Below are 12,905 nucleotides of genomic sequence, written 5' to 3' on the forward strand. Positions count from 1 at the left end.
TACATTTTAGTTTCGTAACGTATTTGAGGAAATTCAAATGTTTAAAGAGTCGGATGCCAAATTTTCATTGACACTTCTTTTACCGATCATCTCAGTGACAATGGCACTTCTATTCCCGATTACTCGACACTTTTTACCACATATAACACACTCGTTTAGTGCATCAGAAATTCAGAATTCGCTTTGGAATAAAAATGTATGTACTGACATAAATTATAAACGAATTACTGAAATATGTTCTTATCCCTTTGGAATATGATTTTGTATAAATGTGAAAGATAAATGTGAAACACATTCGATATGTCTGATGAGTACAGTCTATATGACCATATATTTTCCAGTTTTCGAGTCATCCAACCGCCGGATCTTCGCATTGTACACTAGCTTAAACATGTTTAACTAACGGTCTTTGTAGCGAAACGGTCTATCTAAAGCATGTGCAATTATGTCCTAATGAAGGTACTAAGGCAATTTGCTTTTATTTAAGATAGCATGTAATGAAACATCACTCCATTCTCTGATTAATTTTGTGGCTACGCATTGCCCCTTAAAAAACCCTTCGCTCCCGTTATCTAGAGCCCTGCTATAAGTAGAATTAAACACGATCGTGTTGATCAACATGATCCGTTGTATTTTGATCTCTCTGAATATCAAGTTACCACTCAAAACAAGTTCATTATGTAGACAGTTATTTCCAGTCGTCACTTGAAATATATTTTTTCAGAAATAAGCATTTTCATATTATTTAAAAACGATCAACGCTATTGTTTATATTTCACTTGTGTTTGTAATTAAGTAGTTATGCATAGATTCCTAATGTGTCGCTGGACTATGCACATTGATTCGTTCTTCAAAATGTTTGGTAAGAAAAGCCATTATATACATAAAGGCATTTGAGGTAGAAGATAAAACTCATTTATCAGAGTGGCCAATTTGTTGAAAGTCTCTGTTATCCGAAGTTTCCTTTATCGGAAATCAAAGTGTCTGCAACTTCATGAATACCACCTATTAAAGGGATCTTTTCACGCTTTGGTAAATTGACAAAATTGAAAAAAGTTGTTTCAGATTCGCAAATTTTCGTTTTAGTTATGATATTTGTGAGGAAACAGTAATACTGAACATTTACCATGGTCTAATATAGCCATTATATGCATCTTTTGACGATTTTAAAACCTAAAAATTATAAAGCGTTGCAACGCGAAACGATTGAATAATTTGGAGAGTTCTGTTTTTGTCGTTAAATTTTGTGAAACTACGAAGATTGCTTATATAAGGTATAAAATACGTCAACTATGTGTACTTGGCGGAATAGCTCAGTAGGCTAAAGCGTTTTTACTTCAGGACTCTGGCAGGACTCCAGGGGTCACTGGTTCGAAACCTGGTCCGGGCAATGTTCTTTTCCTTTTTTTAATTTTATTCTTGATTTTTTACTGGAGCTTTTACGATCCAATGTTTACATTTATCGATATAAAGCATTTAATGAATAAGTTAAAAAATGCCAAAATCTGTGAAAAGGCCCCTTTAAAACATGCTTTATCTTCGTTTATATTTCATTGAATACTATCAAAATTTCAGTATTTGAAGCACGGTGTTACTCTAAATGCTGGTATATCAAACAATTTCTTGCAATGTTTCTAGGTAGTTTTATTTGTTGAAATGTTTACTGTTCATCCAGTTCATGCTGTATTCTGACCGAATTTTCTATTTTTGGGGGCAAAAATCTACCATTCTTCCGTGATTTTCTCCTTCCCAATAGAAAAGGATACACCATTTATCAACTCGAACATGTGCCTTGTCTAAAACACTTATGTTTTTTTTTTAACTGAGGAACTTACCTCTCGCGCGTGGCTTTTGTTTTTCTCTGTTATCGAAGTGCCATCGGTTATCAAAGTATCCGCATTACCAGCGTGATTCCATGATTGTATTCAAGCAGATAATCCTGTACCTTATGGAACATGGTTTGATAATAAATGAATCTTCACAGACAAAAACTAACGAATATGTGCTAAAAACATTCAATTATCCACGTAATCGAAAAAGCATACGGTGGTTTTTCGTTGACTTGAATAAAACAAACACTTCTACAATACTTATTTATATAATATCGTGTGTTTGAGTAAATGGAAATCAGTGTTGAATTCTATGACATTTAAAAACGGTTTTGTGCCTGAGACGTTGGGGTAAAACTAAAATATGCAACCAGAGCCCCAGATAAGGATTTAGTCTAAAGGGTATTTCACCCCCTGATATTATTGGCAATGCGTATTTTACTCCTTTGTTTCAGCCATAAAGGGTTAGGAATATTTAGGGGTATTTTCCATTTCCATAGAAAACGGAAAAAGTAAAAGGCGTGTTTAATCTAGAAATAGTATTATTATTTGTTATTTATATTTTCAAATGCAAACAGAATATATTTAAAAAGACGATATGAACAGACTTTCTTTAAAAAATCTTCCCGCAAGTTGCTTAAAACGTCCCTTTTCGTTCCACAAACATGATGGGCCGCCATTTTTATTACAAACTTATTTTGATTGACTTACTTTTGATTCAAAGGTTACCTTACACTAAAAACTTAACTGGATTATTGTTAAACCGGTTACGCACTTTAATCGATTTAAAATACGTACCAAGATTTGTAAAGCGTTTTGTTACGTACTGGACCGATTTTTAATGCGTTTTTTTATTTTTTCAATACGTAAATACGCAGATACGCCTCTTATCTAGAGCTCTGTATGCAACCCTCTTACCATGTTTCATTCTTTGTTTGACGTTTCATTATTGTAACAAGTTAACTTGCTTATTTTTAAATTATTTATATAATTGCTAATTGACTGATCGATGTATTGGTTGTCGACTGACTTTCATGTTTGAAGGTTGATGGGAAACAATGATACCTATCTTTGCTCGACGGGTAATAGCCTGAGTGCCCATTTTCACACTGACGGATCTGACACTTTTGGCGGTTTTGAAGCAAACTATACGGTAGTTCGACAAAACGGTAAGAGCATCGATGATTCTTCTTAAAAAACGATTTGTCAGTTATTGTATTAACGTATTGTCCTCGGGAAATGTCTTGCGATCTGTCGAACTTGTGTGTCATAAAAAGAAAAAGATCACATTTCTTGTGATTGAAATATGGCATTTATTTTAAATGACATATAAAACAAGGCTATTGTCAAGCAATATGGTCCCCTACCGGCTCCACAACTGTCAGAAATTCCATCATTTTCAGAATTATATTTGTTTGGTTGACATAGCAACCACAATTTTTGACGTAGGAACAAAATGAAATGACGTGCATAATGTCCATATTGCCATCTATCCATGTTGCAAGTTTCATGAAAAAAGTATGAACTTTTAAAGTTATCGCAGGATCCAGTAAACCACCATTTTCAACAGTATTTCTAGTCTATTTGTTGCCATAGCAACCAGACTTTTTGACGTAGTAACAAAATGAAATGACATGCATAATGTCCATATTGCCATCTATCCATGTTTCAAGTTTCATGAAAAAATATAAAGAACTTTTAAAGTTATCGAAGGATCCAGAAAAGTGTGACAGACAGACAGACAGACTCACAGACGCACGGAGCGCAAGCCATAGGTCCCCTCCGGTGAAACCGGTAGGGGACAATAATTGATACATTGTATATACACACCCATATTATGAAGTCAACGAACACACGATTTTCTATCAATGACGCAATCTATATGGGCGGCGGTCAGTTTTGAGGCGGATTTTGTCTGTTTATAATATCAATGACAGTAAAATATCGTCAGACAAAGATTGTGGCTGGTTTTATTACATAAATACGTGAAAAGTGTCTGACAATTATGGATCGCATAATAACTCGTAAATTTCGTTTGCCAGGTTGATAAAAATCGGTATGTTAATAGAATGTCAGATCAGGAAAATGCACGTTATCCAGTTTAACGTCCGGTAAAAATGCGTTGCTGGTGTTACAGAATAAGTGAATATTGTCGAAAAAATTCTGGACCCTACTATAACTTAGCAAATACTTAAGCTAGGTTGGTAATCCTATATATACGGATAGAGAGCAACATGTGTTTTAAGCATACTTTTTATTTTTGTTTGCCCCCCCCCTCCCAAAATTGTTGTTGCTATCGTTATAGAAGTAGTGAAATAGTGAAAACTAAAATCTTAAACCTGCGACAACTTATATAGTAATTAAGCTAGGTTAATAAAACTCGGAATGCAGATAGACGACCATATTATTTCAGTATTTTCGTCCGACCAAAATGTTGGTTGTTATGGTTACGTAGATATTTGAACAATAAAAAAGTACTTATTCTAGGATGATGACAAAATTAACCCGGTAGTCAAATGCTGTTTTTAATTTGATCAAACTCTTGTTCATTTACTATACAACAACATTTTAACAATACCTGTATAAGGTGTTTGTGCATCTTCAATGTTATTCTAAAAAAATGTCCCATCAATTTTGTTCTTTATAGTGATTTTGAGGTTTTTATAAGACAATTATGTTATATTTATACGGCATGTTATCTACGCTTAACATCTCTTACGGCATATTTATAAAGATTTATATTCTTCTCAAACACGCCGATTGAAAGTTAATGATTATGTTTCAATAAATGTTTATGAGTGTAGTAAATGTTCGTAACTTTAAAATGATTGAAGATGTTATTTTAAATAATTACATATCGGTATTTAAATATTAGTGCGTGTTGATAAAGTTTTGAAAACATTAATCATTATATTACACGATGTAATGATGTCGTTGAATCTTTTTTAGCCAACAACGTCAGACTGGTGGACGGTCCGGACAATTATACTGGTCGGGTGGAGGTTTTTCACAACGGTCAATGGGGCACAGTGTGTGATGATGATTTTGGTTACGAAGAAGTCGTTGTAGTGTGTCGAATGCTGGGGCTGTTCCAAGGACAGGGGTACAAAAAACTAATTTGAATTTCAAATATTTGGCATCGTTGTAACTGTGTCGTGTACAGCTATGATCTAATATTAATACTTTTGGTATCGTTTTCAATCGATCGGATAATGCTATTTCTTAAACACGATTAAATCGTTCCGATCCAATAAACCGAAAATTAAATAACATTACGATAGTGTTTTATGTATTGGTCATTCGATTCACCATTTATCTAAATGAAAGACTGGAGACTTGTTTCCTGAAAATGTTCTCTGGAGTAAGTTTCGTGGTAACTGTTTATTCAGCACATCAAATAATACATGTGTACTTCGTAAAGACAAAGTAATGCAGCATCTTATCCAATAAAATTTATGAAAACAAATGTTAAATGTTAAGAAATAAATAATGGAGTACGTTATAGTATTATATGCGTCAGAAATATGGAACTGCTTAAGTTACTTAATTAACGAAGTGTATAAATTTGGTCACAAAATTACTGAACGCCTTTAACGATTTGTATCAAGCAATTCAATGTGTACATTTCCTAGCGTGTGTCTTTTTTTTAAATTTCTTTTCAAGATATGGTCGGTATTACACACCGGGTTCAGGAACGGGTCAAATATGGCTGGATGATTTACGATGTGTCGGGAACGAGTATTCTCTCAACGACTGTGGTTCTAACGGGTGGGGGTCCCACAACTGTGGACACACTGAAGATGTGGGCGTTATTTGCAACGGTAGGCATCAGGTGCACTTATATTTATTGTACATTAAACATTTTGGGTGAAACTAAAAACATACAAACAATATATATGTGAATATATAGGTGTTAAAAATTGATACTCGAACAAGCTGTCAAGATGCAAGTAAAGTAATATTAATTTGGAGGAACGAGGTTATCCAAAATGTAGTAATGTCGATAAACTAGAATTTAAAAAAATGATGATATCCGTGAATAAAAGGGACTGAGCTCTCTGTCTGTCTGTCTTTGTATCTCTGTGTCTCTCTCTCTGTGGGTCTTTCTCTCTCTGTGTCTCTCTCTTTGTCTCTCTCTGTCTCTCTCTCTGTCTGTGTCTCTGCCTGTGTCTCCCTCTGTGTCTCTCTGTGTGTCTCTATCTGTGTGTCTCTCTCTGTGTCTCTCTGTGTCTCTCTCTGTGTCTCTCTGTGTGTCTCTCTTTGTCTGTCTCTCTGTCTCTGTCTGTGTCTCTCTCTGTGTGTCTCTCTCTGCGTGTGTGTGTGTGTGTGTGTGTGTCCCTCTCTCTCTCTCCTCTCTCTCCTCTCTCTCTCTCTCCTCTCTCTCTCTCTCTCTCTCTCTCTCTCTCTCTCTCTCTCTCTCTCTCTCTCTCCGTCTGTGTCTCTCTCTGTGTGTCTCTCTCTTTCTCTCTTTGTGTGTCTCTCTCTGTCTCTCTCTGTGTCTCTCTCTGTCTCTCTCTATCTGTCTCTATCTGTCTCTATCTGTGTCTCTTTCTGTGTCTCTCTCTATGTGTTTCTCTCGCTGTCTCTCTGTGTCTCTCTGTGTGTCCATCTCTGTTTCTATCTCTGTGTCTCTCTCTGTGTCACTCTCTGTGTCTCTGCCTGCGTGCCTGCCTGCCTACGTGCCTGCCTGCGTGCCTACCTGCGTGCCTGCCTGCGTGCCTGCATGCCTGTCTACCTGCCTGCCTGCCTGCCTGTCTGTCTGTCTGTCTGTCTGTCTGTCTGTCTGTCTGTCTGTCTGTCTGTCTGTCTGTCTGTCTGTCTTTCTGTCTGTCTGTCTGTCTGTCTGTCTGTCTGTCTGTCTGTCTGTCTGTCTGTCTGTCTGTCTGTCTGTCTGTCTGTCTGTCTGTCTGTCTGTCTGTCTCTCGTCTGTATGTCTGTCTGTCTGTCAATCTGTCTGTCTGTCTGTTTGTCTGTCTTTCTGTCTGATGAGCAAAACGGTTAAAAATAAGTTGAATTTTGAAACAATTATCTTTTTTGTAAACATGGCGTTTAGAAAACGAAACAACAAATTAGATAAACTTTACAACGCATGTAATAGTGCTATTTTCATTTGTAGTTCAATCGGGTTACTACACTGCTGAATACACAGGCCAATACTACACAGAAACAGCTACTCATCGACACAGCATGACGTCTTACATAGATGGTAATGTACAATCAATAAATAAAATAATCGAGTCTTGCATTTAGGTAAACAATTACACGTTAAGCAAAATGTTGCTTGTTTCCGCTAACTTCTCCGACTCTATTTGTTTGTGTAATCCGATAAGTATTTCAGATTAAGTTTTCGATCATTTTTTGCTTAATTCCATCTTATTCGCTTAAATAACTGCCGAGTTTGCGATCATTTTTTGCAACATTCCCTTAGTGTTAAATTTAAATCAACTAAAAAAAAGAATGTTTATAGGAGCTTTCGGCACGTCATTGCATATTGTTTATGAGACACAAACAAAGCTAATGAGAAAAGGGGCTTATCCGACCGAGCTACCCTGTTAATTTTTAGATGTAAGTGAAACAAACATTTATTTTCCTGGTATGTTCTTGTCAAAACGACTTAAGAAAAGTATGTACTTCTTCTCATTTTCCACTTCATCTCAACGAATTTTATACGGTTCCAAACTATAACTTGCTTTTTGAAGTTTCAACACGTACCCTATTATTTTAACATTATCACAGATCCAGTCCGGCTGGTGAACGGCCCCAACTATTACAGTGGACGTGTGGAAGTCTACCACAATGGTCAATGGGGAACCATTTGTGATGACCACTTTGACCATAACGATGTCAAGGTGATTTGCAGACAGCTTGGTTTTTACCAGGGATCAAGGTGAAGTAAAATGCATATTAGTGTACTCCTTGTTTTGTTGTGAAAACGCTTTTAATTTTTTTTCAAGAGACACCGACATGTTTTACAAACATGCAATTTATATCAGTTAATATATCAGCTCTGTATGCCTGTTACGGTGAAATTTAACGTGTTACTATCAACATGACGTATTGCATTAACATCAAACAAGCTTATGTGCAGTAATTAATATTTTATGTATGATATAATATATGTGAATTATGTGCATTATAGTTTTAAAATTTACATACGAAAAGACTCAAGAGGAAAACATTTTTCGTATGCATTTACTGTTTTCGGTATACGGAGTTTAACATTATTTTCCAAACGATTATTTATGTTACTCTAGTTACGGACAGGCTTACAGCAATTCGCATTTTGGCCAAGGCTCCGGTCAGATTTGGTTGGACAACCTTGAATGTAATGGGTATGAATCAAGCCTCAGCCAGTGCAGTCATCAGGCATGGGGCTCTCACGATTGTACACATACGGAGGATGCAGGGATGGACTGTTATGGTAACATACTATCTCCTGTTGATTATTTCTATGATAATTGCTACTCAATAATGCCAATAATGCTGTATATCGAATCGAAGATATCATTATTACATATACTTATCAAAAATCATTTTCCTTTTCCGATTGACGTTGTCAGCAAGTGTTATACATTTATTACTAAACAACTATAATAAAAACATTCGTGTTGAACATTTTGTTATCATGTTTGCACGTTTACTATTATTAAATCATTAATGTTTACCATTTGGTTTTCGTTAACAATAATTAGAAGAAAACGTGATATCCATTTCGTTGTTACTATCATGTTAACGATAATTTTTATGTAACATATCGGTATTTACTGCTGGTTTTCGTTTTCCATAATGAAAACATGTTTTCTATTTTGTTTTCGTTTATTAATTATAGGATTGGAACATCAATTATCAGTACTAGTGCCCTAGTGCATTTACTAAAATCATACACGTATACCGTTTGGTACTTAAGGACTGAAACTGGAGCGTAAATGTTTACCATTTCGTTTACTTTTACTTGTTTTCGTAATTACAGCATACATGTACGACACGACAAAAATGGATTATTACACAACTGTACGTCCGTGGTGGCAGACGACATTCAGCCCTTGGTGGCAGACTACTGCAGGTCAATAAAATATATATAAAGATAACTTTTTTTAAATGTCAATTGAAGACCAATCACTTATTCGTAAGCTTCACTTTCAGTGGAGCTAACTGATTCTGTTTTCATAGCAATGGAAACATAAACATGATTCCCTTTAATACAAACTGCGTGACAGCATGTGTATCTTTTTAAACTGGCTTTAAGGTTGTAAACAATTCAATATGTTTATGTTCCCATGTGTACATTGTATGTCTTTTATTGAATAAAATAAAAAAAATGTTTATGTTCCCTTCTATAATATTTTTAAATCGGTATGCAATTGTCATCATTGTCATATATTTGACGTGTGAATGTTACGAACCGAATATATTAGTGTGATTTAAACGGTATTTGATAATCAGAACATGTTTAAAGCATTTTCCAGGTAGGGTTCATTGGTTATTTATAATAACATAATAACATATCTGTGCAAGTAACACATTGCAAGATGCTTTTCAAGTGGTATCCAGCGAGACGGTCGTCATGTTATGATAAAATATTGACCAGATTACACCGTGCAAGACTCCATGATGGTAGATTGCAGCATCATTGCTTGTTATATATATGCCCAGGTAACACCGTTCAAGACGCCATTCGGGTGGGATGCAGCGAGACTGGCTGGGACATCCAGGTGGACATGGACATGCTGCGTCGCGTGTACCCGAACGCACGTGCATCCGACATCTACCTGGGAGAGAACACTTGCATGGGCGTGGAGTCCTGGAACCACGTGGTCTTCCAGCAGGGTCTCAGAGAATGCATCACGAGTGAAACGGTAATAAACAGGATGACCTGTCAACATAATTTCAGATTAAACACTATATATATTGAATATATGCTTGTCAAATCAATTTGCCGTTAATTTTTCTGTTAAAGTGATTGTTAATATTCTTTTTAGTCTATAAGATGGTAAATACGTTAAATAAAACGTAATTTTGTCTTTTGAGGTTGCCAATCGTCAGATTGTCGTTTCTTGTCGTGGCATAATACATTGGCAACTTCTTGATTTAGTGTATAACTGTTTAATCACTGTTTTGGCGCTGTAAAAGACAGGCACTTTAAAAAGAAAATTGACTTCAGTGAGCCCGCTAATCGTTATCCCTTTATACTGAAAAGGTGAAATATATGTTTTCATCTTAAAAAGTCAGTTTGTATAACAAACAGCTGCGTTAAGGATCTCTGCTGGATGCAATAATATATATATATTAATTTCTTAATTCGAATAATCACTTAATGTATTAAAGTCCTAGTCTATTTTGACAACTTGTTACTCTAAAAAAGATTTGATTTTGATTTCCAGGTAAGGCACAACGTTCTCGTCTACTCGAACCAACTCGTGTACGCAGAGAGAGACCCCGTTCACTCGTTTATCATCCGCCATTACATATGGACGGTCGGCGTAGAGTGTGACGTACAGAGGAACGATAGCTCGTCCGGTATGAGTGCGCTAAGCGTAGAAGTAATTTGGGGGTATCAATACCAGAGTACTGTTAAAATACAGGAATCTGTCAATACTGTATTAGTCTCAATAATGTTTCTTCCATAGAACGCATAATCATACTTATTAAATGGAGACACACAACTTGTTGCTTCTACGAATCGGTTCGGTACAAACATCAGTGTACAGAACCAGTTAAACGTAGTATGCTTTTTAAGTAGACAAATCGTACAAATTCAAGCAAATACCGTACAGTTATTTGACCTTGCATGTTTGGTATTGGTTTTGACATCTATGAAATCATCATCAATAAATCGGTATGTTATTCAGGTCACATAGTGCACGAAAACAATAACCATCAAGGTGGCCCGCTGTTGTCTGGCTATACGGTGAACATGACGTTCTACCTTGACCCAAACTTCCAGCAACCGATTTCCAGCAATCCTCTGCGCTTGCCTGTGGGCACGGACGTGTATGTGAAGGTGTTCACCCAGGCCACTGACTGGACGGTGAAGATGCGCGTGCACACCTGCTATACAAAGCCTTCGCCTACGTCACCGGACCATCTGCGATACAACCTTATCCAGAACGGGTAGGGCAGTTTGGTTTCAATGTATGGGCAATTTCTGTTCTACTTTTAGGCAAGTTTGCTAAAACAAGGATTTTCCTATGCGTTATTTAAACTTCATAAAAATTTGTTTTACATATTCGATATGCATTTCATATGTTTGTATTTTTAGTTGTGAAGTAGACACCAACACTCACCTGATCTCGCAGTCTACGCACGAGACGAGATTTGTGTTCCAAGACTTCGAGTACACGAGCAATCATCAGGGAATCCACGTGATGTGCGACGCCACGTTTTGTAGCACGTTTGATTACAGTCGCCAATGCACACAGACCTGCAATCCCATTATCAGAAGAAACGTCAACGTGAAACCTGTCGATGACGTCACGAAATCTTCTTTTGACGTCACCGATGAGGGTGTCAGGGATTCTGATTCAAAAACAGATGAGGCCGCTCATGTCGAACAGACAAAGTCGTATGGAAACCACGCCTAAGTTTCGGAAATAAGACATTTTCTTTCGCCAAAAGTGTTATTTTTATGATTATAATAAATGTATTGGTGCAATAAACAATGTTATTAATTCAAACTGGACAATTTTTAATAACTGAAATGTTGGCAGAAATATAATGTTCCAAGCACAGTAATCAGTAGCCCGTGCAATGAGCTGATAAGATGGGGATCACTACAGGTTTCTAATACACAGTTTAAACTACCACTGATGGTTGATTTGTTTTGTTTTTAGTTTGTGAGTTTTTCTTTGGGTCGGGGGGGGGGGGGGCGGGGGGGGGCGGGTGGGGGGGGGGGGTAGCAATTAGTGGTGAGTTGAACTAGGTCCTGAAAATTGAGCGTTAACCACATATGTTTTCGAAAAATAATCGTGTCACTATGGTGGAACATTTAACCCATCCGCGTAACAACTTAGTTTTATTGAATATTTCTGATAAATTTTGACAAAGTCAGGTATTATTTGAAGAGCAGATACCTTTCATGTTAACCACCAACTCATCTTCAAATGAAAAAAAATGTCCCCACCATTGCTAACTACTACACATAAGTAGCTCCATGAAATTCGATCTGTACTAAATGACCCGACCATAGAATACGTTTATTAGATTGGTCGATTTTTGTGTTTCCAATTATGGCTGAAATTTATTATTTAAATGAATTATTTTTGTAATCGCTGATAAAGTGAACAAATATTCGTATAGTGTGCGCATTAGTTAAATTCAAAAGTGCTTGAAAAACAAACTGTTGACACGATCTTGGAAAAGTAACGTTTCAACAAATAATTGGAAAATAACATAATCAATTAATAAATATCTCAAATAAAATTCGCGAAAAAATACACGTGTCTGTATAATACCCTTGGTCTTCAAATAACGGCGATTAAAAAACAACCAACATGTGACTTACCATGAAATACCATGAAGCAAACCACACAACGAGTGTTAAAGGCTATAATCAGGCATTGCATTTATTTAATTAAGGTCCTCGAATATGACAAAGTAATTGGCATTGTATTTCCCTTTGACCAAAACTCTTACTTTTAAATAAAAGGTGAATATTTCGATTAGTCTCAATGAAACATTACTGTAAGAAGTGAGTATTAAAACCACTGGGCAATCTAAAAAGCCATTTGAGTTACCATTGATGATGCGCTTTAAATGTTAATAAAGGGAACACTGCAACGGTCAAGTCGAATAACAAGTTTGTGTTAGGCCTTAACCGTGTTTGTTTATACTAATTCGACCGACCCTGTTGTGGTGCCCACCCTAAAATTCGTTAATACGGTTATACTAGCAACTTTAAAATTTTGAAGAAATATAACCATCATTAAAACTTTGGAAAAAAACATATACAGTAAAACACAGGTGGTTAGCGTGTGGCTATGATATTAATTAGTGAAAACATCATTTTGAATGATAAATAATCATATTATAACGAAAAATTAACTTTTATGAAAAAAAAATTTTTCACTTTCAAATATA

General features: G+C 36.1%; 2 protein-coding genes across 3 annotated transcripts in view; both read left to right on the forward strand.

Annotated features, from left to right (window-relative positions):
- The window catches only part of LOC127876013 (deleted in malignant brain tumors 1 protein-like), a 76,114-nt gene extending 64,611 nt beyond the window's left edge, over window positions 1-11,503 (forward strand). Inside the window, exons 28-29 of one of the 2 annotated variants that reach the window (XM_052420837.1) lie at window positions 10,831-10,940; window positions 11,089-11,503. In XM_052420837.1, coding sequence (XP_052276797.1) covers window positions 10,831-10,940; window positions 11,089-11,410 — 432 coding nt within the window. In that variant the 3' untranslated portion in view covers window positions 11,411-11,503. The remainder of the gene's footprint in view (window positions 1-10,830; window positions 10,941-11,088) is intronic. The other variant, XM_052420838.1, reaches the window with a different exon arrangement.
- The window catches only part of LOC127876015 (deleted in malignant brain tumors 1 protein-like), a 48,113-nt gene that overhangs the window by 20,728 nt on the left and 14,480 nt on the right, over window positions 1-12,905 (forward strand). The window contains exons 10-19 of the mRNA XM_052420841.1: window positions 2,874-2,998; window positions 4,779-4,932; window positions 5,493-5,650; window positions 6,946-7,035; window positions 7,566-7,716; window positions 8,084-8,250; window positions 8,800-8,892; window positions 9,483-9,685; window positions 10,211-10,346; window positions 10,679-10,830. Coding sequence (XP_052276801.1) covers window positions 2,874-2,998; window positions 4,779-4,932; window positions 5,493-5,650; window positions 6,946-7,035; window positions 7,566-7,716; window positions 8,084-8,250; window positions 8,800-8,892; window positions 9,483-9,685; window positions 10,211-10,346; window positions 10,679-10,830 — 1,429 coding nt within the window. The remainder of the gene's footprint in view (window positions 1-2,873; window positions 2,999-4,778; window positions 4,933-5,492; window positions 5,651-6,945; window positions 7,036-7,565; window positions 7,717-8,083; window positions 8,251-8,799; window positions 8,893-9,482; window positions 9,686-10,210; window positions 10,347-10,678; window positions 10,831-12,905) is intronic.

Source organism: Dreissena polymorpha, chromosome 4, assembly GCF_020536995.1.
Source record: "Dreissena polymorpha isolate Duluth1 chromosome 4, UMN_Dpol_1.0, whole genome shotgun sequence".
NCBI classification, from domain to species: Eukaryota; Metazoa; Mollusca; class Bivalvia; order Myida; family Dreissenidae; genus Dreissena; species Dreissena polymorpha.